This window comes from Felis catus, chromosome E1 (assembly GCF_018350175.1).
Source record: "Felis catus isolate Fca126 chromosome E1, F.catus_Fca126_mat1.0, whole genome shotgun sequence".
In the NCBI taxonomy this organism is placed as follows: Eukaryota; Metazoa; Chordata; class Mammalia; order Carnivora; family Felidae; genus Felis; species Felis catus.
In genome coordinates this window covers 50,582,401-50,609,144 of record NC_058381.1, presented here as the reverse complement: position 1 = coordinate 50,609,144, position 26,744 = coordinate 50,582,401, and the positions used below count along the sequence as shown (strand labels likewise).

Below are 26,744 nucleotides of genomic sequence, written 5' to 3'. Positions count from 1 at the left end.
TCAGCAAGAACCTGATGTGGGGCTGAAAACCACAAACTGTGAGATCATGACCTGAGCCAAAGTCGGATGCTCAACCAACCGAACCTTCCAGGCACCCCAAGATAAATAAACAAACTTAAAAAATATATGTATCAAATTCTAGGGGTGCCTGGGTGGCGCAGTTGCTTGGTTGTCCAACTTCAGCTTAGGTCCTGATCTCACGGTTCATGAATTTGAGCCCTGCGTCAGACTCTGCTGACAGCTCAGAGCCTGGAGCCTGCGCCAGATTCTCTTTCTCTCTCCGTCTATTCTTCCCCTGCTTGTGCACTCTCTCAAAAGTAAATAAATAACCATAAAATTTTTTTTTAAAATACATGTATCAAATTCTGTAGAAGGTAAATTGGTGCTTGCTGAATACCACAATTGTGATGTACAATATTTTAGCCCCAATTTTTAGTTTGATTTAGTCCATTGTATCAGTGAAAGAAAGGGATTAAACTGGGTTATCTTACTAAGTCATTCATCTAAACTGTTGAGTTGCTAAGGTCCCAGGATAACCAGGCTTGGTTCAATATTACTTTATGCATTATTCCATTTCACTCTTAAAGTTTTTAATGTTTACTCATTTTTTATTTTTTAACATAAATCAAATAAATCCTTCCTTGTGGTTCTCATAATACTGAAACCAATTTTCACATCTTCATTTTTTATTTTTTGAAAATTGCATCACTTATAAAAATACATATATGTTCCCTGTTCTCGTTGATTATTTTTGTCTGTGTTTTGTCTCATGGAATCAGTTATATAGTATGTCTCTTTTGTGTCTGGCCTCTTTTACCTAAATTATGTTTGTAGGGTTTAAACTATTGTAGGCATATAGTAGTTTATTCAGTTTCATTGTTTTTAGACTATTCTATTACAAGAATATTTCACAATTTATGTATTCATTCTCCTGTTGATAGACATTTGGGTTTTTCCCAGTTTATGACTATTCTGGATAGGTTGCTAGCTAAGAATATTCTTTTTTTTTGGTTTATTTATTTTGAGAGAAAGTGTGTGCATGTGCATACCACATACAGGCAGGGGAGGGGCAGAGAGAGAGAGAGAGAAAGGGAGAGAGAGAATCCCAGGCAGGCTCCACACTGTCAGCGTGGAGTCTGATGCGGGGCTTGAACTCACAAACCATGAGATCATGACCTGAGCTAGGATCAAGAGTTGGATGCTTAATTGACTGAGCCACCCAGGCGCCCTGGTAAGAATATTCTTGTACATGTGTTTTGGTGGACCTTTGTACATATCTTTGTTGCATTTCTACCTAGTAGAGAATTTTCTGGGTCATAGTTTATGTGTGTGTTCAGCTTTTTTTTTTTTTATTACGTTTCTTTATTTTTGAGAGGCAGAGAGAGACAGAGCATGAGTGGGGGGAGGGGCAGAGAGAGATGGAGACATGGAATCCGAAGCAGGCTCCAGGTTCTGAGCTGTCAGCCCAGAGCCTGATGCAAGGCTCAAACCCACGAACGGTGAGATCATGACCTGAGCCGACGTCGGACGCTTAACCGACTGAGCCACCCAGGCACCCTGCCCCGCCCCGTGTGTGTTCAGTTTTAATAATATTGCCAAAGTATATGAGAGTTCCGTTTGTCTACATCACCACCAGATGTGTGCTTCTTTAAAATTTACATGTCTCTGAAAGATTTTCATCCTTTTAAGGAATATACCATAATTTTCTGGCTTTTTGTTTTGTTTTGGCAAATAGATTATAGTGTATTTACTCAGCAGCCACCAGAGGAGGAAGTGGATTCAAAATCTTTTGACGAAATGGAGCAGAGCTTACTTATTCTTTCCGAAGCGAAGGCTTCTCTAGTGAGCACCAGGAGCCTTTGGAAACAGCAGGTGTACACGGTAGCAAAGTTTCATTTGCTTACTTTGAAACGGGAAAGCAAATCAGCGAGATCAGTGTAAGTGCCATCATTTTTCTGCCTGATGAGTTGTTTTTTTAAGGATGCAAATTCCATTTGTCGTCTTCATTCTCTAAATGTAGATGTAGGTAAATCTATGTAGCTTCAAAGATTAAGACTGTAACTTCACAATGTCTGAGAAAAGAATCATGCATTTAGTAATTTGTTTGAATACCATTAGAGCTTCTACCCTTTTTTTAAATTAGTATTTTTGGCTCATCTAAATAATGAGGGACTGACATAATATTCTCTAATTGTGTAAATTTTGAATTGTTGTCACTGTATTTAAGTTTCATTTTGCAATTATATTTTTCACAATTGTTCTGTGTCTGTTACTATTATTTATAGCCGCTTTTTATAAACAACAGAAAGAGTAACTTTTATCTCTGTTTATCAGATGAAGAAACAAATATAAAGAAGGCTTTATAGCTTGTAGAACTGTGATCAAAACTTTTCAACTTTGCTTTACCTCTCTCAGGTTCCCATGGGTGCTAGACTTTCAATTATTGGGACATAAATTCAACACTTTTGTAGAATACACACCTATCTTGTTAGATCTGAAACAGCAGTAGAAATATAATAAGCAAGAATAGAGTGTTGTTATGTGCTTGAGATATGGTGAATTCATTTGCTTTCTTGACCTGATTTATTCAGTATCAAAGAAATGTCAGTCAAGTATTTCATTTATTCCAGCCTCAGCGTTACTGAAAGAAAAATACTTATTTAAATCAGCATGTTTCAGTTTATTTCATTAAACACTACCCACCTAAAATACGCCCTGAAAAACAGTAAAAGTCTTAGTTCAGACTGCCATAACAAAATAATATAGACTAGGTCGCTTCAACAACAGAAATTTATTTTATCATGGTTTTAGAATGTGGAAATCAGATTGGGATACCAAATTGGTCCTGAGGGTACTCTTCCTGGTTTGCAGAGATGACCCATTATCTTGCTCTGTGCTCACATGACTTTCTTTGTTAAGCACAGGAGAGAGACAGAGCAAGCTCTCTGCTCTTTCTTCCTACAAGGGCACTAATCCTATCTTGAGGGCCTTAGGCCCATGACCTCATCTAATCCTCTTTACCTCCCAAAGGCCTTATCTCCTAAGACCATCATGTTGGGAGTTGGAGAGTTGGGAGTTAGGAATTTGGGGGGAGGGTGACACAAACATTCTATTCCTAACAAATATGCATTTGACCATCTGTAAATTTAGGAAATACTGTATCTTATATTTCCCCCCTTAAAGAGTTATTTATTAGCATATGAAAATGCTGGTATATGAAAAGAGCATATGAAAAGAGGTTCCATGGTAAAGAATTGCTTCAGCTTTAGAGTTTCCAAATGCTGTTTAATCCTGATTTTTTTTTTTTTTTAATTTTTTTCAACGTTTATTTATTTTTGGGACAGAGAGAGACAGAGCATGAACGGGGGAGGGGCAGAGAGAGAGGGAGACACAGAATCGGAAACAGGCTCCAGGCTCTGAGCCATCAGCCCAGAGCCCGACGCGGGGCTCGAACCCACGGACCGCGAGATCGTGACCTGGCCGAAGTCGGACACTCAACCGACTGCGCCACCCAGGCGCCCCAATCCTGATTTTTTTTTGACTTAAAATACCTATTAAATATTATAGAACTAGGATTCGGTGCAGTATGTTTTTGGAAATGCTGATTTAAGTATACTTACAACAATTTAAGAATTATTATTTTTTTAATGTTTATTTTTGAGAGAGAGAGAGAGACGGAGCTTGAGCAAGGGAGGGGCAGAGAAAGAGGGAGACACAGAATCTGAAGTAGGCTCCAGGCTGAGCTGTCAGCACAGAGCCCAACGTGGGGCTTGAACTCATGAACTGCAAGATCATCGCCTGAGCTGAAGTTGGACTCTTAACTGACTGAGCCACCCAAGCACCCCAAGGAAATGATTTTTTAAAAAAAATTACAGGTTTTCTAACGTACCTGGATGGCTCAGTTGGTTAAGTGTCTGACTCCTGATTTCTGCTCAGGTCACCATCTCACAGCTCCGTAAGTTTGAGTCCCACACTGGGCTTTGTGCTGACAGTATGAGGAGCGTGCTTGGGATTCTCTCTCCCTCTATGTCTGCCCCTCCCCTGCTTGCTCTCTCTGTCTTAGAAATAAATAAATAAACATTAAAACAATAGGGCTTCTGAAAATTATAAAATGCTAAAATGTGATAGTTTAAGCAGTCTCTACCCACTTGCTGTGACACCTATCACATATAATGTAGCAACATTTTGCAGGATAAGACAGAAGGATATCTGTTTTCCACACAGAAGGTCATTCTGAATAGGGTATAGAATTATGTACTTGACTAGTAGCAAATAATGATCCTTATAACTGTATGGAGTATATCTTGTTTTGCCTGTAGAGGAGCGGTGGAAGTTAATGTGGTATAGACGACATTTCAAAGATGGCAGTCATTCAAAGTTTCACTGTGTTTTTGTTTCCTTCCCTGTATCTAAAATATTTTTGTATTGGGGTGCCTGGGTGGCTCAGTGGATTGAGCGTCCGACTTCAGCTCAGGTCATGATCTCACAGTTCTTGAGTTCAAGCCCCACTTCCGGCTCTGCTGACGCTCAGAGCCTGGAGCCTGCTTCAGATTCTGTGTCTCCCTCTCTCTTTGCCCCTCCCCACTCATGCTCTGTCTCTCTCTGTCTCTCTCTGTCTCTGAAAAATGAATAAACCTTAAAAATTAAAAAAAAAAATTAAAAAAATATTTTTGTATCATGTTTTCTAAAACATGTGGAGGGTAAATAGTTCAGATGTAGGGCAGGAGCTGTGATAGTCCCTTCAAGACAACAGAGATGTAAATGTGGCATAATGTCTGGTTCTTAAAAAGTTAGAAGCACAAGTTTACATACCCTAGAAAAATTTCAGGATGGCTACGATGTTAGTTTTATAAGTTTTAATTTTGTCATTGAATATTGGCTTTCCATCCAGTATTGTCATGAGATCGTTTTGGAGAGTAGAATTCTCCTGAGTGCTATTTCTTTCAAGTTTTTTCTTTTAATTTTCTTTTTTTTTTTTTTAAACATGAGTACTTTTAACTGTCATTTGAAGGAAGAGTTTTTAAAAATAGATTTCTATATTAATGTGCCCTGTGCTTGTTTTGTCTTTGTGCCTTTCAGGTTGCTTCTGCTTTTAATTTTTTTTGCAGTTCAGATTTTTATGTTTTTGGTGCATCGCTCTTTTAAAAATGCTGTGGTTCCCATCAAACTTGTTCCAGACCTATATTTCCTAAAACCTGGAGATAAACCTCATAAATACAAAACAGCTCTGCTTCTTCAAAATTCTACTGGTGAGAGTGTGTGAAGGTCTGTGAATGTGTGTTGGCTGGGGCCTGGGGTGGTGGGATATAGGCCAGAGATTGGGATTTTAGCAATAAATGTAAGGTAAAGGCATGGCCTGTCTTAAAACTGAACTAAAAGAAAAAAATCACTGATGCTGAGTAATACATTACAGAAGTGAAATTTTGGTTTAAATGTAGATTACGGTTTTTAAAACTAACCTTGTACTGTTTATGATAATAAAATTTCATTTTTTAATGGTAGCTGCATATTCTCGAGCAGTGTGTTTCCTATCATAGTTTATGACCAGCAAAATAAACTTCAGGAATTGAAACATCCTTTTTAGAAAGAGTTAACATTTATGCAGTTCTATATCTAAATAGAAATGTTTAAGCAGTTTTTCAAGGACTATCTGAAAAATCAGTTAGAATTAAGAAAAATTGCCTTAGATACAAATATTTATAATCAAATACATTAAATTGGTTTTGAGTATTTTTGGATTTGCTGATTATTCTTAATTACCTAGTTGTCAAATATGAAAAAACTAAAGAACCATGGCCTTGAGCAAGGCTCAATTCTGCTTTTCAAAATATTAAAACCTAGTACAAAATTTCATTCCTACATGATCAGTTGTTCCTACAAAATCTCCCATCTGCATGGGTCGTTTTTAGTCCCAAGGTTCTTGAAGAGTAAATCAAGGTTAGCTAACTGGCAGATTGACAGCAGAATAGAAGGCAGCTTTATTTGCTTATCTTGCTGAAATATGTGAGAAAGTTGCATTTAATGCGATCATTTACATAACTCACAAACTCTTTGGGATTTAATATTTTCCAACACTTCACCTATATTCTAGTATCTCTCCTTTCTGATTCACTATTAATGGAAGAGCTTTGACCGTGTTAAGATAATCATCATAGTTAGGGATGATTATGAATTACTCTTAAAATCATCACTTTTAAAATGTGGCTCTCTTTTTATTATGTAATCTTTATTCCTTTGGAGGAAGAATGACAGAAAACTACTCTTGAATAGAAAATGTGATGTTACTTCTTTCATTAGAATTTTTGTTTTGATTTTAATCTACATTTCATGATGTTAAAGTATAGTACTGCATGGAGCCTCATACTCTGATACACATTTTTTGTGTTTGGGAAATTGTGTGTGTATTTCAAATCTTTCTGCCTTGTGTTCATTCTCATTGATCTATAGACATTCTAGTATTTTCCTTTTGTTATTTTCTAGTAGTTCTAGAGTTGCATACATAAGTACCCTATATTTTCCTAGGCTTTGTTGGTCCTAAACAAAGCCATGTTTCCTTTAGGAATCACTGGCGTCTGTGTCTATATTGGCTTGTATCCATGCTCCTTGCAAAGCTTTTTGTATCACAGGTGATACAGTTCCTTCAGTTATAATGTAGCTCTCTTCTCAAGAGTATAGAGCCACAGAGGCCAACTGGAGATGAGAGGTCATTTAAGGCACTAGATAAAGCGTAAATGTTGTATCTAAAAAAGCACCAATGAAAGCACTAAGAGCACCATTTTCTCTGACACTCAAGTTTGGTGCTGAGTCTGATCCACCTGCCATACTGTTTTCAGTTACTGATAGTGTTTTCCTTTGTTTGGTTTTGATTTCCCTCAAAGCCTCATTTGTCCTTTCTGGCTTTTGTGAAGATGTAGAGGAAACTGTTTCCATTCATCAGACCTTTGGTGTAGATTTAAACCTCAGACGGGATTCACAGTCTTTCCCTTGGCTCCAGGCAATTTAAAGAATATAGATGGAGACCTGATTATGTGTTTTAATATTTTAAGACAGTTAAGGCATGTAAGACACGTATAAGGTGTGTCAGCTCGGAGCAGACAGAAATCCTCTAAAGAGTGATCTTACCTTACTCCATACCCTGCCTGTCTCTATCTTTCTGAGCCCAGTAGGTTATCTTGTTACAGAAGATTGCCAGATAGATTTTAATTCTCAAAACGTAACCACATTTCATGTATTCTAGATACATTTTCAACGTTAATAGTAGCAGCTTCAGCTAAAATTTGTGCAGTTGCTGTGTGCCAGGTTCTGTTTTTAAGGCCTGTGTATATTGGTTTGGATTTGAATCCGGGCTGACTGGCTCCAGAGCCATTGTTCTTAATTATGCTTTATCTAATGAAGATATTTTTTTTTTTCAAAAAAGCTCTTTTCAATGTTATTAAAAGTCTGTGTCTGTTTCTCATTTAAACTGATTCTTTGTTATTTGCTTATTTTCTAATACCAGACTCCGATATCAGCGATGTTATTAGCTTTTTCACAAACCAGAACATAATGGTGACAATGTTTAATGACAGTGACTATGTGTCCGCTGCTCCCCATAGTGCAGCTTTAAATGTGATGTATTCAGAACAGGTAAGAGGAGTGTGTGTGAATGAATACCTATTTGAAAGTTATAAAACATTAAGATATTTTCTCTAAAATTAATCATTTGCTTGGGGTGACTGGGTGGCTCAGTCAGTTAAGTGTCCGACTTCGGCTCAGGTCATGATCTCACAGTTAACGAGTTCAAGCCCCATATTGGGCTCTGTGCTGACTGCTCAGAGCCTGGAGCCTGCTTCGGATTCTGTGTCTCCCTCTCTGTCTGCCCCTTCCCCGCTCATACTCTGTCTCTTTCTCAAAAATAAATAAAACATTAAGAAAATTTTTTTTAATTAATCATTTGGTGGCTTGACCTCAGTTAGAAATTAGAATTTACTTTTGGAAATAGCTAGCTGTGTTTATCATGTGTTTTATGACCTGCTGAATGACCAATTTATAAAACTACAAGTAATTTAATTTGTTTAAAACATCAAAATATTTATAGATTCCAAGCCAGGTTATCTTTATCTCTCTGTCTTTATTGAATATGATTTCTATAATTTGTTGGATCAACTTTAGTTAGTGAGGATTAGCTTAGTCTGTGAGAAAAGCTTGGTAGCAATATGTTTCATATAAAGTATGTCATAACTCTCTTTTTTTTTAATTTTAGGACTATGTTTTTACAGCTGTTTTCAACAGTACTATGGTTTGTTCTTTACCTGTATTGATGAATATTATTAGTAATTATTATCTTTACCATTTAAATGTGACTGAAAGCATCCAGGTTTGGAATACTCCATTCTTTCAAGTAAGGAAACTTAAAAAATTTGTGTGTGTGTGTGTGTGTGTGTGTGTGTGTGTGTGTGTGTAGTAATAGCCAAGTGTTAATACAAATGAAATCTGTAGATGTTCATCATATGACAGTTCTTAGTCTTATTGAAACTTGGGGATGGGGGGGCGCCTGGGTGGCGCAGTCGGTTAAGCGTCCGACTTCAGTCAGGTCACGATCTCGTGGTCCGTGAGTTCGAGCCCCGCGTCAGGCTCTGGGCTGATGGCTCAGAGCCTGGAGCCTGTTTCCGATTCTGTGTCTCCCTCTCTCTCTGGCCCTCCCCCGTTCATGCTCTGTCTCTCTCTGTCCCAAAAATAAATAAACGTTGAAAAAAAAATTAAAAAAAAAAAAGAAACTTGGGGATGGTTTACATCTGGGTTTAGGACTGCCCAGTATTGGTTTGCTTCAGGCAAGGAAATTCTGTCTTGGTACTGATATTTTGTAAAGCATAAGTATTTTTTGTATTCATCGTAGAAGAAAAATTAAGATAATTTACAAATGAACATTGTTCATCTAAAATCTCCTCCTGGGGTACTGAAAGAACCTTGAGAAGCCATCCATACAGTCATTTTCCCTCTGGATAGGACTGTTGGGTTATGAAAGTGAAAATTAACTTAAGTTTTCAGAAGAATAGTCAACATTGTTCTCTCGCCATTATGTTTTATTTTTCACATATTGAAAAGTAAATGGACAAATACCTTTCTGTAATGCTTTCTGTAATGGCAGGTTGTTTTTTTTTGTTTTTTTTTTTTTTTTTTGCTTTCTATTGCTATACTTTTTTAAAGTAGCTTTATTGAGATATACTTCATATACTATGAATTAACTCATTTAAGTGTACAATTAAGTGGTTTTTATTATGTTCATAGAGTTCTGCACCCATCACCATGCCAGTTCTAGGTTTTATCTTCCTCCTGGCCCCCCAGGAAACCCTTGTTCCTGTTAGTTAATCACCCCCATCCCCCCCCCCCCCCCCCCCGCCCATCCCTACTCCCAGCTAGCCACTAATCTACCTTGTGCTTCTGTGGCTGTTTAATCTACACCTAAAACTTGTTTAGTTTGCTGTAATGTTTTGCCATCTTGAAATGGAGATCACATTGAAGGTGAGTACTCTTCTTGGTATAGTTTTACTTAAACATCAGATTTGCATTTTTAGAAGATCACTGGCACCAGGGTGGAGAGCAGTTTCTCTGGGGTGAATGGTGGTGGCAAAAGGAAGGAAACTTAGATTTGATCAGAGATTGTTTTACTAAATAGTTCAGGTGAGAGGAGATGATGAGTGACTGAGTTAATGCAGTGGCTTCACAATAGCGATAGAATCAAAAAGATGTTAAAAGATCTGTCATACTTCATCATTGTTGCGTTTGTGAGGTGAGGAAAAGAAGAGTCGCGTGTCTTACGGTTTTGGGTAATGTGGTGCATGGTGGTACTGTTCACCAGTTTTGAGAATACAGGCAGGAGAGAGTTTGGTTTTGTTTGGTGAACGGAGACGCTCATTTCAGTCTTGAGCGTACGGAGTTATTGGTGATCCTTGTGGCATTTGCCTGATGGGACATGTAGGAGGCATCTGGATGAATTAACCTGGAGAAATTTCTGGACCGGAAATAAATATTGGGAGTCACCAGTACATAGGTGATACTGAAATCACCAATTATGGATCATCCTCCGTGATTTTCTTTAACGTGAAATATTCCAGACCTGCAAAAAATAGGCATGTATCTACTACTCAAATGTTCCAAATGTTAATGCCTTGTTACACTTTTTTTAATTTAATAAAATTTTAAAGATACAATTGAAACTTCCAGTGTGCTCCTCCCTAATCTTGTTTCCTTCTCTTCTCCGTGAAGTAACCACAGTTCAAAATTTATAATTCCTGTGTATGTTTTTATGATGTTACTACATTGGTATGTATCCATGACTATTAAAAAAGATCTTGCAACTTATATTTTTCATCAAACACGGACATATAACCATACTGTTTTTTAAAACCAGAAGGAAAGAACTGAGACTTTTAAAAAGCTCAGTTCATAGACAATAGTCTTACTAGTGTTCCACATTTTTTCCCTTCCTTTGTCAGATTCTGTGTGATTGAATACAAGTATATTCTTACTAATCTCCACTTACTGTACCATCTAGTTTATATATTTATTGGTTCCGTCTGGGTCTTCCACTATAAATTACCATAGTTTGGGACAAATTCTACAATGTCATAGGACATGAATGAAAGAATTGGCTTTATTGCTAAAAACTGAGAAGGCCAGTGTTGACAAGATGCCTTCCGTTTCCACATCGTCCTTCAGGGAGGTGTGCCAGGGCCGGGGTGACTACTAGACGTAGCGTGGGTTCTCTCCTAGTGCAGAGGACCTTCCCTGTCCCACAGGTGTATCTTTCACAGAATATGGGCAAGAAAATGGCCTTGTGGAGGGCAGGGTGATACAGTAACTTGGTTCTGGGTGATTTACATTTGGGGCCCCAGCTGTTTACGTAGGTTGTCCGGAGAAGTTTGTCTTCCATACTTGGCTCGTAGCTAGGAACCATCAGGGCCTGTGGGAATTCTAGTCCTCCCTGCTGGGGAGAAGAAACTCCTGTTTCCAGGAGGCTGAGCTGGTTCCAAAGTACAGCTTTTTCCAACGGAAGAGGGCCCCGAGATCCCAGATGGCTCAGTCCTCACAACCAGTGAGTGCATCAGAAATCATTCTGACGTGGTCCTGTTCATTGCATAGGACTGCTGGTAGACATGTAAACTGCTTTTTCATGCACATTATGATTTTTAATTAAATGGGGAAGCTTAATTTAAATGCTGCATTATTCCCTGTTACAGATAAGAAAATGGAAGTACCATGATTTGCTCAGGATTCTATAGCTGCTTCCTAAGTAGCAAAGTTGGTCCTATAAGTCACTGCCTGTTAAGAACTGCCACTCATTCCCTCACATAGGCTACGCCTAGGGTAGATATCCTAGTGTGTTTCTTCAGAGGTTTTGATAGTCTTTTAGAAAGTACTAAGATGATGTGAAGTAATTCTCACTTTCGTTTCTTGTTCTGTGGTTGTCTTTCAGGAAATTACAGACATCGTTTTTAAAATTGAGCTGTATTTCCAAGCAGCTTTGCTTGGAATCATTGTGACTGCAATGCCACCTTACTTTGCCATGGAAAATGCAGAGAATCATAAGGTAATGATTGAGTTAAAATTACAGGTACAGTTTGTTAATAAGAAATCTCATATAAGACAAAATAACCTATTTTGCATGAGTGCAAGACCTCATATTTCAGGAATAAGTAGATGGAGCGTCAACATATTTACTACAGTAATAGTAATAACAATCATTTATTACTTGAGTCCTTGTCACATGCTTCAAAAGTTACATCCGTTAATCCTTGCAACATTGTGATGTAAGTTTTATGTGTACCGACCTTTTGTAAGTCAGGAAGTGATGGGAGTCATGTGCCATGTTCCGTGTTGTCTCATCTCCTCTTAGTAGTGGGTCCTTATGTTCTTACTAGTTCACTAAACTCCCTCTCCCCCCTTAACCTTTACTGGAATGTACTGAATGTCCAAGATACTTAATTTCTGTTAAATGAAAAAAATAGGTAGTGATTGTGATCACCAGAGCCTGGGGAAAATTGCTGTGTGTACAGAGGTGGTGTGGTATCCTTTCCTTTTCTCTCCTGTCCTCAGGCAAGTGGTGCCCTGTACAGTCTCTATCCTTGCACCCTCCCGAGGTTATCCCTCTTACCCCTGTAATCAAAATTCTCGTTCTCTCCATGTCTGCTCTTAGTTCGGTGGAGACAGGTTTGTCTTAATTTACCCAGTGTGACAAGTAATGAAGTTAAGCCTCATAGCAGACAGTTACATCTTTTAATAATTTTCTGTAGTGGAAAAGTAATACATGAGTCTCAGGAGATATTTTAAAAACATATTCATTTTTTCTGTTATATATATTCATTGTGCTAATTTAGAAAATGTAGAAAGGTATAAGAAAATTTAAAAAATCCATAACCCCACACCACCCACATACAAAATTTCCTAGACAATTGCATTTTTCTCTTTTTTTGTTTCAACTTAAAATGTTTTTTTAATTCAAATATTTATTTAGAGGTAATTGTAGATTCATATTAGGTGGTAAGAAATAATAAAACGAGATCCTGTGTACCCTACTCTCTTCACCTCAGTAATAGCATCTTGTCAGACTGTCGTATAATAGTAAGATCCCTTGTCAGACTGTCGTATAATAGTAAAATGACATTGATACGGTCACGGTACAGAACAGTGCTGCCACCACAGAGATCCCACCTATTGCCCTTTTTAAGCCCCCACACCCACCCCTTCCCTGACCTCTGGCAGCCACCAGTCTGTTCTCCCTTTCTGTAATTTCAGTAATTTCAGTATTTCAAGAATGTATATGTAGAATCACAACATGTTTTTGGGAGGGACTGGCCTTTTGACTCAGCATGATTCCCTGGAGATTTACTCAGTTTGTATGTACCACCAGTCCATTCTTTTTTATTTTTTGGTAGTATTCCATGGTGTGAATCTGAATTGTTTCCAGTTTTTTCCTATGGTGAATAAAACTGCTATGAACATTTACGTACAGGTTTTTGTGTGAATGTGAGTTTTCATTTCTCTGGGGTAAAAATGCCCTAGAGTATAAATGCCCTAGAGTGTCATACGGTGATTTCGTGTTCAGTTTTATAAGAAATTGCCAAACTGTTTTCCAGAGGGGATATACTGTTTTACATTCCCACCTGCATTATTTGAATGACAAAAAGCATGGATTATCCAAATAACTCTATTGGACTTGTTTATGTTTTCATACTTATTTTGGAGTTTATATTTTTGTTCTTACAATTCATTGAACACAAAAGTTGTCCATTTGTTTTTATCATTCCTCCTCTTCGTCTTTTTTTTTTTTTATGTTTATTTATTTTAAGAGAGAGAGCGCACAAGCAGGGGAGGGGTAAAGAGAGAGGGAGAGAGAGTCCCAAGCAGGCTCTGCAGTCATACTCACAAATCATGAGATCATGACCTGAGCCGAAGGTAAGAGTCGGACACTCAACCACCTGAGCCACCCAGGTGCCCCGGTTCCTCCTCTCCGTCTTAACTAAACTTTATATTCCGTGCTTCTGTTATCTCTAAGACCAGCCCTTTCATATAATACATTGTTATGAGTGTAAGCATTTACAGATGTCAAAAATTAACTGAATAAAATTGTTAGGCATTTGGATTTATAAAAGGTTTTCAAAATTTCAAATTAAATAATGAGAGGATGAGAGAGTTAGGGAAACTCAAATCATTTAAGTTTACTGTTTGTATATGTGAAAATGTAATAATAACACCTTACTTTTTGCACTGCATGGGAGTTTATAAAAGGCTTAAGTGCATTATCAATACAAAGCTTCCCACTAAAGCTGAAAGCCTTCTGTAAATCCAGAAGACACTTGGCAGTTTATTAGTGTTATCATGAAAGGTAATATTAAAAAATGAGAATCTGGGGCACCTGGGTGACTTAGTCGGTTAAGCGTCTGACTTCAGCTCAGGTCGTGATCTCATGGTTCGTGGGTTCAAGCCCCGGGTCGGGCTCTCTGTTGTCAGCATGGAGCCTGCTTTGGATCCTCTGTCTGTATCCCTCTCTTCCCCTGCCCTGCCTGTGCTCTCTGTCTCTCTCAACATAAACAAATAAACTTAAAAAAAAATTTTAAAAAGTAAATAATGAGAACCCATTTTCTGTTTAAACATATCTTTCCATCTATTTCCACAGATTTTTAAAAGCAACAGTGTTTTGGCTACTTACTGTTTGTGCAGCTATAATCCCCATGACATCATTTGCTTTATTTTAGTTTTGTGTTACTGTATTCTGATTCTGAAAACTGTTGTCGAATTGCTACATCTGAGAAATAATGGACCAGATTAAAGACTATAAAGGAATTTATATTTAGTTGTAGGAAGGCTTTTATTACCTAGAGACCTGGAATGTGACTTGTTTTGTTAATGTAAAATTAAGAGTTCTACAGTAATTTGCTAGAGTTTTTTGTTTGTAACGTGTTTATAATTATAATCAGTTTTCCCTCTCCCCTCTTTTTTTTTTTGTAGATCAAAGCTTATACTCAACTTAAACTTTCAGGGCTTTTACCGTCTGCATATTGGATTGGACAAGCTATTGTTGATATCCCCATATTTTTTCTTGTTCTTATTTTGATGCTAGGAAGTTTATTTGCATTTCATTATGGATTATATTTTTATGCTATAAAGTTCCTTTCTGTGGTAAGTTAACATCAGTTATACTCATGCTATTTATAAATGAAATGTTATTTTAAGAAACTTAAGTCTTTATAAACATGACAGGTGGTTAGTTGAGTAATTTGGATATTAATTTTGTTCATAGAAAATAGAACCAGTATTTGTTTTAATTATTGTGTATGATACTGATGATGCAATTTATATTACTATAAGTGATTTTTGAAAACCACAGCTTACTATTATTATAAAATAATTCCTTGAAACTAAAGTGGTCTTTTCTGTAGACTCCCTGCTAGGTGTGTAATCAGGAATAGTTAAACGGTCCCTCTTTCAAATGCCCTCCTTGTCTCTCTGCTTGAATATAATTTCACAAAGAAACTCTTTTATTCCACAATTTAAAATTCAGCTTAGGGGCGCCTGGGTGGCTCAGTCGGTTGAGCATCCAACTTCGGCTCAGGTCATGATCTCACAGTTCATGAGTTCGAGCCCCGCGTCGGGCTCTGTGCTGACAGCTCAGAGCCCGGAGCCTGCTTCGGATTCTGTGTCTCCCTCTTTCTGTGCCCTTCCTCCTCTCGCTCTCTGTCTCTCTCTCTCTCTCAAAAATAAATAAACATTAAAAAAATTTATAAATACAGCTTAAAATACTAAGGAAGAATATAGCTTCCATTCATGTTCACATGTTCATGACTGATGCTCGACCCTTTTGTATGAGTGATTAGGAAGAAGGGAAAACAGAAGTAAGGTTGGGGTTGCTGAATGTAAATTTATCAATTTTGCCAGAGGCTATAGTGACTTTACATATTAAATTGTGCCTTATAAATTAATAATTTTTTTAAACATTTACAAAGTATTGAATGTTGTATATTGAAATGGTAGTTCATAGTTGATTGAGAAGGATAAAGTAGTAACCAGCTATTATACTTGTTTTTATAATAAAATGATTAGAGATAGCTTTTTTCTTGGCATAAAAAAGAACTACAAATAGTGTTTGGTGTGAATTACTTATTCAGGATTGTGTTACAATTAGTTAAAAGTATGAGTTTTGTTGATTTAGGAGAAATGTGCATGGTAATTTCTCAGGTAACCACAATTTCAGTTTTTGGAGTGATTTGTTGAGAATAAAACTTGAAAAATAATCATTCCTTAATATTTGAGATGACTGGGGCACCTGGGTGGCTCAGTTGGTTGGGCTCCGACTTCAGGTCGGGTCATGATCTCGTGGTTCGTGACTTCAAGCCCCACGTCTGGCTCTGTGCTGACAGCTCGGAGCCTGGAATCTGCTTCAGATTCTGTGTCTGACTCTCTCTCTCTGCCGACCCCCCCCTGCCCCCCCCCCGCTCACGCTCTGTCTCTCTCTCACTCAAAAATAAATAAAACATTAAAAAAAATTTTTTTTAACTATTTGATATGACTGGTGTTTGAGATCATATGGACTGTTAGCTTTTCATATGTTTACATAAAAATACACATTTCTGTTTTACAGGTTTTTTGCCTTATTGGTTATGTTCCATCAGTCATTCTGTTTACCTATGTTACTTCTTTCACTTTCAAAAAAATTTTGAATACCAAAGAGTTTTGGTCATTTATTTATTCTGTGGTAAGTCATGTTTTGTATTATTTCACTTATTTGTATGACCGCACTTGTTTGAAAGTTGTGAACTGTTTCAAGATTTTACTCATAATGTTGCTGTGTCAGAATTTCCTGAGTACAGACTTAGCTAGCTAGCCGCCGGCATCTTTTCGCATATTTGTCTTGTGCGTCATCCATTCCACGAAGGGACGGGACCGAAAGCATGTAAGAGCTGTGTGGCAAGGATCCCAGCTGCACAGAGCTGGTCCCTGTGTACTGACGCCTCCTGGCCAAGTATCCTCTCAGGTTCCGTGTCTTATTAGAGGATTAAAGACATAGTAAATGCCGAGGCACACACTTCCAAGTGAGTTTGTATGAAATTGCTAAACATTTTTTCACTTGTGTTCTCATTGTCTTTCTTTAGACAGCATTGGCTTGCATTGCAGTCACTGAAATCACGTTCTTTATGGGATACACAGTTACGGCTGTTCTCCATTATACCTTTTGTATGGCCATTCCAATCTATCCACTTCTAGGTTGTCTGATTTGTTTCATAAAGGTAGGTCTGTTAGGTGTTTTAATAATTGAAAAGCATAAATATGCCTAATCTTTGAGATCTTAGTTCTTGTGCTGAATATAGTAAAAAAAAAAAAAAAAAAAAAAAAGTTTAGCTGCTATTTACTTGATTTGAATATTAGTAAGCAGCAGTTTAAGTTTACTGTGAAATCTTTTCAAGCATGTCTTTAAGCTGTAAGTCTCAAAGGACAAGGAGTAGGGTGTCCATTCCCTGTTCTTTGATTCCCAAAAAGATGGACATAAATTCTAAGTATGACCTGACTTCAGTCAGTATGTTTTGGGGGAGTTTGTCAAGGATTAAATAATGTATTGTACTATAAAGGGATGAGAGAAAATAAAGTGTAAGAGACTTTTTTTTCAAAGAAAAAAATAAAAATTACTTTTATTAAACCTGGATAATTGGAAAAATTCCATGTGATTAGAAAAAAATTGACAAATTACTGATTTAGGGATGATTGCTGACTAATTCTACTCACTAACCCCCCCCCCCACTTTCTTTTTTGCTTCAGTTTAATATGTTTAATTTATACATCCCCAGATAGAAATATTTTTGGCATGGGGAGGATTGTAATCTAAGTAGAAAGCATAGCTGTTAATACTAATAGCTAACATAGAGAATACACGTCACCGAACAAAACGCATTTTAATCTAAATATTCCTACATGTTGCAGCTAAAAGAAAACTTACAACACTTCTAACACCAAATGCGTGAGTTTTTCCCACATAAAGCAGTTCTAACACTTAACCACCTGGAGGTAATGCAGACTCGGGGCTGTGTTCAGGGTTAAGGACTCAGCCCCACAAGCTTGCCCCCCGTTTTTCAGATGCCAGATCCGAGCAGTGGGTCTGCAGGTTCTGATGTGGCTGCAAATCCAATGTTCCTGTGACCCCTTCACAGGTTCAATAATTTGCCATAATGGTTTATAGAATTTAGGGAAACACTTTCTGTACTATTATCAGTTTATTATAGTGAATATACAAATGAATAATTAAGAGGTATGGGGGGCATAGTCCAGAAGGGTCCCAAGTACTGAAGCTTTAGTCCCCATGGAGTTTGGAGCTTGCCGCCCTCCAAGGGTGTGGATGCATTCACCAGTCTGGAAGCTCTCCCAGCCCTGTGTTTATGGAGATTTTTATGGAGGTTTCATTACTGAGGCACAGTGAGTTGATCAGTCTTCAAGCCCCTCTCCCCTTTTGATCAGTGGATGAGTCTGAAAGTTCCCACCTTGTAATCACTTGGTTGGTTTCCCTGGAAACCAGCACCATCCTTCAAGTCACCTGAGTAGCAGAGACTCAGCTTGGGTTGAAAGGGGCTTATTTTAGATAACAAAAGATGCTCCCTTCACCTCTGTAAACCAGAAAATTCCCAGGGGATTAAAAGCTCTGTCCTGGAACCAGGTCAAAGACCAAATACCATTATATCATCCTATCACAGCAGCATAAAAATTTTCAAAACTTTTTGTCTTAGATTTCTTGGAAGAATGTTCGAAAAAACGAGGACACGTATAATCCATGGGATAGACTTTTGGTGGCAGTTATATCGGTAAGAAATACCAAAAATGTTGGGTTAACATGTTACCTTAAGAGCAGTTTGGTTGTATGTGTGTAACTCTCTTTTTAGTTTCTATCTCTTTGCATAACAGTGAGGGTACATCAGAGAGTCAACTGTGTCAGTTAACGGTAGTCAATGTACATTTCAGTGGTAATAGATTTACTGACTATGTCCATTTTAGTTTTTTGAATGTTTATTTATTTTTGAGAGAGAGAGAGAGAGTGCACGCGCGAGCATGAGCGGGGGAGGGGCAGAGAGACAGAGGGAGACACAGAATCCGAAGCAGGCTCCAGGCTCCGAGCCGTCAGCACAGAGTCCGTCGCGGGGCTCCAGCCCATGGACCACGAGACCGTGACTTGAGCCAAAGTCGGACGCTTAACCGACTGAGCCACCCAGGCGCCCCTGAAAGTGTCCGTTGTAATATACTTGTCTCTTTCATGTTATTAATTTTATTTAATTATAAAATTAAATAATTATATATTTAATAATTAAAATTAAATAATTATAAGAAGCCATATAATTCTGGCTTCTTCAGAAATGCAACCAACCTCTTTTCCTTTGATTATATTTTATGAAGCTGACAGCCAGTGAACTTTACAGAGGCAGAAAAATATGTGAAGGATTGTTTTGCTAAAACTCTACCTTGAAATCTTGGGGCGCCTGGGTGGCGCAGTCGGTTAAGCGTCCGACTTCAGCCAGGTCACGATCTCGCGGTCCGGGAGTTCGAGTCCCACGTCAGGCTCTGGGCTGATGGCTCGGAGCCTGGAGCCTGTTTCCGATTCTGTGTCTCCCTCTCTCTCTGCCCCTCCCCCGTTCATGCTCTGTCTCTCTCTGTCCCAAAAATAAATAAACGTTGAAAAAAAAAATTTTTTTTAAAAGAAATCTTAAAGTTTATTCTTCACTCATATGACGTGTGATTAATTATTGTGGTGATGGTAAGGAACCTGATGTGTGTGGTCTTTGTTCTGTTGATCCAGGGAAACAAAAAGATTCAGTCACGAGCTGTTATGTGTTCTCCTTTCAGCCTTACCTGCAGTGCGTACTGTGGATTTTCCTCTTACAGTACTACGAGAAAAAATACGGAGGCAGGTCGATACGAAAGGATCCCTTTTTCAGGTCAGTGATTTTTTTTTTTTAAGTTTTAATGTTTTTTAGGGTATTTACATAGTGTATGATCTAGTTTTAGGTAATTTCCTTCACTCCCCCCAAAATCCTTATAGTCCTCACTGGCCCGTCTCCCACATGCCACCCAGCCATGTATAACCACAGTCCACTAATCTAGTTGTTGCAGATTTGCCAGTGCTCAGCGCTCGTATGAATGGAATTGTATGGGATCGTCTTTTTGTCTGGCTTTTTTTACTCCTACCGTAATGTTTTGAAGGTTCATCCAAGTTGAAGTGTGTAGTAGTACTTTGTTACAGTTTTCTTTTCTTAGTATTACATTGTATGGAGATACCGCTCTTTACTTCTCTGTTCGTCAGTTGATGGACGTTTGAGTCGTTTCCACCTCTTGGCCATCATGAACAGTGCTGCTGTGAATGTCCTTGTTAACAACCACTGGCTACTCCCCACATCCACTGAGGACTTAGCATCTGGCTCTTCTTTCTCTTTGTTCTTACTCCTTCTGTCGTCTTGGGGGAGAATCAGCGTCCGCAGAGAGAACCTTTGTAACATCCTCAGTTTCTGACTTTCTCCATGCTCGTGACTTTGCGTGTCCCATGTTGATTTGGGTCGGAGCCCTGCCATCACCGCGCTTCACCTCCTCTGTGTCCCATGCTTCCAGGAACACGTCATCTTCCCGGCCTTTTTGTTTTGTTAGTCTCACTGAACTTTTCTGCTGTGGTCTCTGCCCCTGAGTTTTTTCTGTTCCTCAAATGTTTCCGCTAATCGCCTCTTTCACCTTTTCTCTGTTCGGCTTCATCCCTCTCACCCTCTTTCACCCTTTTTCAGCACCCTGGATTCCACTTCTGTATCTCTTTCACCCATCCGCGAAAAATCATAACTTTTGGTAAGTCTAATTACAGGCTGGAGAAAATTGACATAAAAGTGCAGCTTTCTAACACCACGTTTATCCCATGTAGACTCAGCTTTGTTTTAACACGAGTTATCCCGTTTTCTTCCTACCACTTTTCGATCGTTAGCCCAAGCCTTCTTTGTAGTCCTCAAATTCTCCAGTCCTTCTCACTTCATTTTCTACTTCTCAGTGGATGATCTTGCCGTCTCAATTATAAATTATAAATTTTTACACACTTACATCACCTTTGCCTTTTCCTGGTCCCAGAGAGAGAAGTACCTCTCCTGTTATTCATGCCTTTGTTATTGTGTCTACTTAAAGATGTTGCTCTGTCCAATTTATTTTCTCTTTCTGTGTCTTTCCCTTTTGGATCTAAATAGGGTTTTTGGGGGGAGGGGGCCAGTCACCTTTCTCCCATAAAACAAAGTAATAGAAATCAGAACTCACAAATCTCATTTAAACCTGTATCCCTCTAGCTCTTGTCCCCTGTCTGTTAACTTTCATAGCTGAGAAACTTCCACCTCCAGCTCCTCACCTCCCTTTCACTTCTTGACTCCTGTAATCTGGTTCTGCGCTTGATCCTCTGCTGATTCTGTTTTCGGCAAGGTAACTAATGACTTCCTCTGTGTATCATCAAGTAGGCTCCACTTATTCAGCTAATCTGCTGCTTTAGTATGATTGACTTCTTCCTCCTTATGCTTTTCTCTTGTTCCTCTGTTTTCCATAATGTCAACTCCTGTTTCCCTCTTTACCTCTCGTATTCTTCAAAACTTCCTTGGAAGCACTTTTTTCTCTGCCTGCCTTTCTGATGTTTCTATGAGTTCTGAATTCAGCCCTCCACGTCTGCTCTGCCCGGGTCATGTCATTTACAGCCAGGCTGTAAAATCTTCGAGGGATGGATACATCCTTTTTTTAGTTTCTTTATCTTTGTGTGAAATAGTGCCTGACACATACTGATCATAAATAATATTGTTGAGGAAATGAATGAGTTTAGACGACATCATCCAGACGGTTTCAGTGAGTGAAACTAGTTCTGTGACTTCACCTTTCAGAGAGAACCACTCATCTCATGTTGGTATATTTTTTCAGTCTTTTCTCCATGGAGTGCTGGAATGTCTTGCTATTTTAATTATTTGGAAAACCACTGTCTGTATGTGTTTAGGACCCTTTCAACAAAGTCCAAAAATAGGAAGTCTCCAGAACCACCAAACAATGAGGATGAAGATGAAGATGTCAAAGCTGAAAGACTGAAGGTCAAAGAGCTAATGAGTTGCCAGTGTTGTGAGGAGGTAATTCAGTCTGTATCGCCAAGTCTTACTAAATGTGCAGTGATCAGTTTCTCTTGTGTAGGAATTAACCTGAAGAGTACTTTTCATATGAATCTATATGAAAAAAAGTCTTTGCTTTGAAAAAATACTTTTGTCTACTTACTTTTGAATAAGTCCATATTTTAGTCAGAAATGGGTATTTACTTATATAATGCCCCTTATTAGCAACTATAGTTCTTACGATACGTGGACATGAATTGTGGACAGCCTGTCATTTCTTGATAAGTATCTGATACGTTATTCTTTTTTTAAATCCTATTTCCCTTATTAGAAACCAGCCATTATGGTCAGCTGTTTGCATAAAGAATATGATGACAAGAAAGATTTTCTTCTTACAAGAAAAGTAAAGAAAGTAGCAACTAAATATGTCTCTTTCTGTGTGAAAAAAGGTTGGTATTTGTTTTTTCTTTAGTAATTTTTCCAGAAGAGTAATTTCGATTTTTAGTCTGACTTACACATAATGATTTTTCTTTCAATTTCTTTAGGAGAGATCTTGGGGCTACTGGGTCCAAACGGTGCAGGCAAAAGCACAATTATCAATATTCTGGTTGGTGACATTGAACCAACTTCAGGCCAGGTACGGTATATGAGGGTGTGGGAGATGCTATGATTTACGTTTTTGATTACAGTAAGTTTCTTAATGACAGACTAGGATCTATGTTTTTAGTAGTAATTTTTTAATATAACTTGATCAAATTATATTATTTTTGGTTATCTTTGAAAATAACGTAAAATTTTCACACATGCAGATACACGCACAGACGTTATTTTTGCTTTTATGATTATTACTTGCGTGGGGGATTTGTCCACCAATTTAGTGGAAGGCCATCTTACTAACTTCAGGAGATTTAGGAGCTAATATTGACCCTTCCATCAGTTAGCCTTTGATTGTAGCCTATCACCACTTTGTGGAAACCACAGTACTGTCTGATCCTGTCTTCTGCTCTGGCCCATTGATTTCCTGGAAAATGCCAGGCATACCCTTTTCTTTGGGTTTTTGCTCTAGCGGTTCCTTATATTGGGTATTCCTTACCCAGAAGAAATCCAAACAGTGAAATTTGCTTACCTCCATGGCTCAGAGGTCACCTTCCAGTGAGGTCCCTTGATCATCCTAGTTACAATTGGAGTCTACCTTTTCAATCAAGCCACATTCCTGCTTCTTTTTAATTTTTTTTTTACATTTATTTATTTTTGAGAGACAGAGACAGAGCACAAGTGGGGGAGGGTCAGAGAGAAAAGGGGACATAGAATCTGAAGCAGGCTCCAGGCTCTGAGCTCTCAGCACAGAGCCTGATGCGGAGCTCGAAGTCACAAACTGTGAAATCATGACCTGAGCCGAAGTCGGACGCATAACTGACTGAGTCACCCAGGTACCCCATCAGTCAAGCTAATCGCCCTATTGGGCCATGTCACTGAACTCTGACCTAGCTATGTATGTCCTTTCGCCATCAGAAGGAATAAAAATTTGACTTACTATTACCTTGATTCTAGGAAGGAGTTTGAATTAATTCACCTACCAATTCCTTTACAATGTAAATTAAGCAAAAAGTTATTTAAAATTGGTTTGTATTTCTGTAGGTATTTCTAGGAGATTATTCTTCAGACCCAACTGAAGATGATGATTCCATTAAGTATATGGGATACTGTCCTCAGATAAACCCACTGTGGCCAGACATTACATTGCAGGAACATTTTGAAATTTACGGAGCTGTAAAAGGAATGAGCACGAGTGACGTGAAAGAAATCATAAATCGGTAAAATTGGAAACTTTTTATTACCCAGAGAAAGGTGTACAGTTCACATTTTAAAAGTTTAATTTTTAAAGACATTTTTGTGGATCATACTTTTCATTGAAAATGGTCATTACTTTTTCATATATTCTTTACAGAATTATGATAGTTATGAAAATAAAAAGGTAATTTTTCTGTTTCTCATTACAGAATGAATGTGCCTATAAATGTCATGAAACTTATTTTAATTAGATTTTTTTAATGTTTATTTTGAGAGAAAGCACATTCATGCACAAATGGGGGAAGGCAGAGAGAGGGGGACAGAGGATCCAAGCGGGCTCTGTGCTGATAGCAGAGAGCTTGATGTGGGGCTTAAATTCACGAACTGTGAGATCGTGACCTGAGCCAAAGTTAGATGTTTAAGCAACTGAGCTACCTAGATGCCCCAAAACTGATTTTAAAGTGAACCTTTTTGTCAAGATAGTAATTTGTTTAAAATGATGTAAATTAGAGGTCTAATTATATAGTAAGCTTCAGCTGAGTGTTCTTTTTGTTTGTTTGTTTTTAATGTTTATCTGTGTTTGAGAGAACACATGTGTGTGTGTGCATGCACATGAGTGGGGGAGGGGCAGAGAGCTAGGGAGAGAAAGAATCCCAAGCAGAGCCGGATGTGGGGCTTGATCCCACAAACTGTGAAATCATCACTTGAATCAAGAACCAGATGCTCAACCTCCTGAGCCACTCAGGCACCCCTTCAACTGAGTGTTCTAGAAAAAAGACTGTGAATGATCACAAACAATGACTGATAATACACTCATTTTGTATTACCTATTTTGCAGGATAACGAATGCACTTGATTTAAAAGAGCATCTTCAGAAAACTGTAAAGAAACTACCTGCAGGAATCAAGCGAAAGGTACTTTTATTGAACAACAGATATGTGTATGTTTTATTGATCAGTTTAGAGCCTGATACTGTCTTGATCAAATTTCTTATGTGAAGGCTTATTAGTCCCCCTCCCCCTCTTTCCTTTCTATCTAGTTGTGTTTTGCCCTGAGTATGCTGGGGAACCCTCCCATTACTCTGCTAGATGAACCATCTACGGGTATGGACCCTAAAGCCAAACAGCACATGTGGTGAGTATGACATTAGAGACACTCGGGACAGGGGCGTCTGGGTGGCTCGGTTGGTTAAGCATCTGACTTCAGCTCAGGTCATGATCTCACAGTTTGTGAGTTTGGCCCCGCGTTGGGCTCTGTGCTCAGAGCCTGGAGGCTGCTTCGGATTCTGTGTCTCCCTCTCTCTCTGCCCCTCCCCCACTCACGCTCTGTCTCTCTCTCTCTGCCTCTCAAAAATAAAGAAAACTAATAAAGACACTGGGGACGCATTATACTGTATCATACTTTGGAGTAAAAGAATACTTTATTATAATTAATGGTTTTGTGTTATTTATATATACATATTCACACTGAGTTAAAATCCTATGCAAATGGCAAAATGATAATTAAAAATTGAATATTTTGATTTCTGGAGAATCCCATGAACTTTTAAACTTTATCATACTTCATACTCTCATGAAATATTAGTAATATTTTATTCCAGAACAAAAATGAGTATATGGGTAATTATTCAAATAAAGAGTACTGCTTTCTGAATAGCCTTTAAGAGATTTTTTTCCTAGTCATTTAACATATAAATTATAATTCTCATAATAACATTGGCTTGAATTTATGTTGGAACTCTTAGGAATTCATGGTGCTAATTAGTTGGCCAACTTTTTGAGCCTAGATTTCCATGTCTATAAAATGTGAGGTTTGGTGTAGAGATGCATATTAAGTTTTCCCTATGATTCTATGGCAATTTTTGTTAAAATGTGAAAAAGCATCAAATTTTATAATTTATTTTTTAATGCAGAGAAATATTTGAAATCATGGAGTTTCTGTTTATTTGTCAAACTTTCCAAAATAAAGGAAAATAAATTAGAAGAATCGTAGTTGGGCAGTGTATATTAACTGCAGCAGTTGATACTTGATAAATTCTAATTAACCAGAGAGTTGGATTTTCATTAGCATTCAGTTGCTTTTCTCTGTTTATTTTACTTATGTTTTATAGGCGAGCAATTCGAACTGCATTTAAAAACAAAAAGCGGGCTGCTATTCTGACCACTCATTATATGGAGGAAGCAGAGGCTGTCTGTGACCGAGTGGCTATCATGGTATCTGGGCAGTTACGGTAAATGTCTGAAGCGCATGCCATTTGGGTGGGGGGTAGATTTTGAATAACCGTTTCAGAAACTTACAATAATAAATGTAAATGCCAAAAAAAGTATCCTTATTTGAGTTTTTGAATCAGTTAGCTTTCTGTAGAATTACTTGAAAATATGTTGGTTTATTTCCAAAAAATGACTACTTTACATATGTAATTGGCTTAATGATTCAGCAACTTGGAGTGTTATTTTTCATGCGTGATATCTGTTATTTTAAAAGATTGCTAGGCATTGTATTGGGTTGTAACCCAAAGTATAAATAAATATACTTATAAAAATATTAAATACATAAATACATTTATAATTCATGTTGATACTCCTATAAATAAGTGGCTGAATAAATGAATTAATGTGGGAGGAGAGCAAATTTTCCTTACAAAAAGATTCTAAACAGTATATGGAGATACTGCCCCCTCCAGGAAGCGGATCTCAGTCTTCCACCTCCCAAGAGTAGTGTGATCTAACCAGTCTCTTCTAACGTGCGGGAAGGGGATGGTGGTAACCACCCAGTAGAGCAGTGTCACGTGGCAATCATGTACCCCTGATATGATGTGGTAAGAAAGGTACTCCTGCTCCTCGGCATTTTCTCCAAAAACCCGTAACTCCTGTCTAATTCTGAGAAAAATCATCAGACTATTCCCAGTTGAGAGGCATTCTACCAAAACACTTGACCAATCTCAAAACTGTCAAAGGTGAAAAAGAAGGAAAGATTAAGAAAGTCACAGACCAGTGGGGTCTAAGGAGACATGATAACTAAGTGCAGTGTGTATCCTGGATAGATCCTAGAACAGAAAAAAGGACATGAGTGGAAAAACGGGTGAAATCCAAATAAAATCAAATATAAAGTTAATAGTAGTATTAACCAATATTGGTTTCTTAATTTTGACAAATGTGCCATGGTAATACAAGATCATAATATTAAGGAAATTGAAACTGGATGAGGGGTGTATGGAGACTGTATTATATTTGCAACTTGTCTATAAATCTAAAAGTATTCCATTATAAACATTTAATTTAAATCATCCTTTAAGTGAGAAATCATACTTTGAAACTGTCAAGTCATCTTAAGTCCGAG

General features: G+C 37.9%; 1 protein-coding gene across 1 annotated transcript in view; it reads left to right on the top strand.

The window, feature by feature from the left end:
- ABCA5 (ATP binding cassette subfamily A member 5) overlaps nt 1–26,744 on the top strand; it is a 75,510-nt gene that overhangs the window by 42,805 nt on the left and 5,961 nt on the right. Inside the window, exons 19-35 of the mRNA XM_023244816.2 lie at nt 1,736–1,937; nt 5,080–5,249; nt 7,499–7,626; nt 8,243–8,380; nt 11,456–11,569; nt 14,488–14,658; nt 16,118–16,231; nt 16,629–16,763; nt 18,249–18,323; nt 19,357–19,448; nt 21,509–21,635; nt 21,946–22,063; nt 22,160–22,251; nt 23,253–23,428; nt 24,244–24,319; nt 24,445–24,539; nt 25,516–25,635. Coding sequence (XP_023100584.2) covers nt 1,736–1,937; nt 5,080–5,249; nt 7,499–7,626; nt 8,243–8,380; nt 11,456–11,569; nt 14,488–14,658; nt 16,118–16,231; nt 16,629–16,763; nt 18,249–18,323; nt 19,357–19,448; nt 21,509–21,635; nt 21,946–22,063; nt 22,160–22,251; nt 23,253–23,428; nt 24,244–24,319; nt 24,445–24,539; nt 25,516–25,635 — 2,143 coding nt within the window. The remainder of the gene's footprint in view (nt 1–1,735; nt 1,938–5,079; nt 5,250–7,498; nt 7,627–8,242; nt 8,381–11,455; nt 11,570–14,487; nt 14,659–16,117; nt 16,232–16,628; nt 16,764–18,248; nt 18,324–19,356; nt 19,449–21,508; nt 21,636–21,945; nt 22,064–22,159; nt 22,252–23,252; nt 23,429–24,243; nt 24,320–24,444; nt 24,540–25,515; nt 25,636–26,744) is intronic.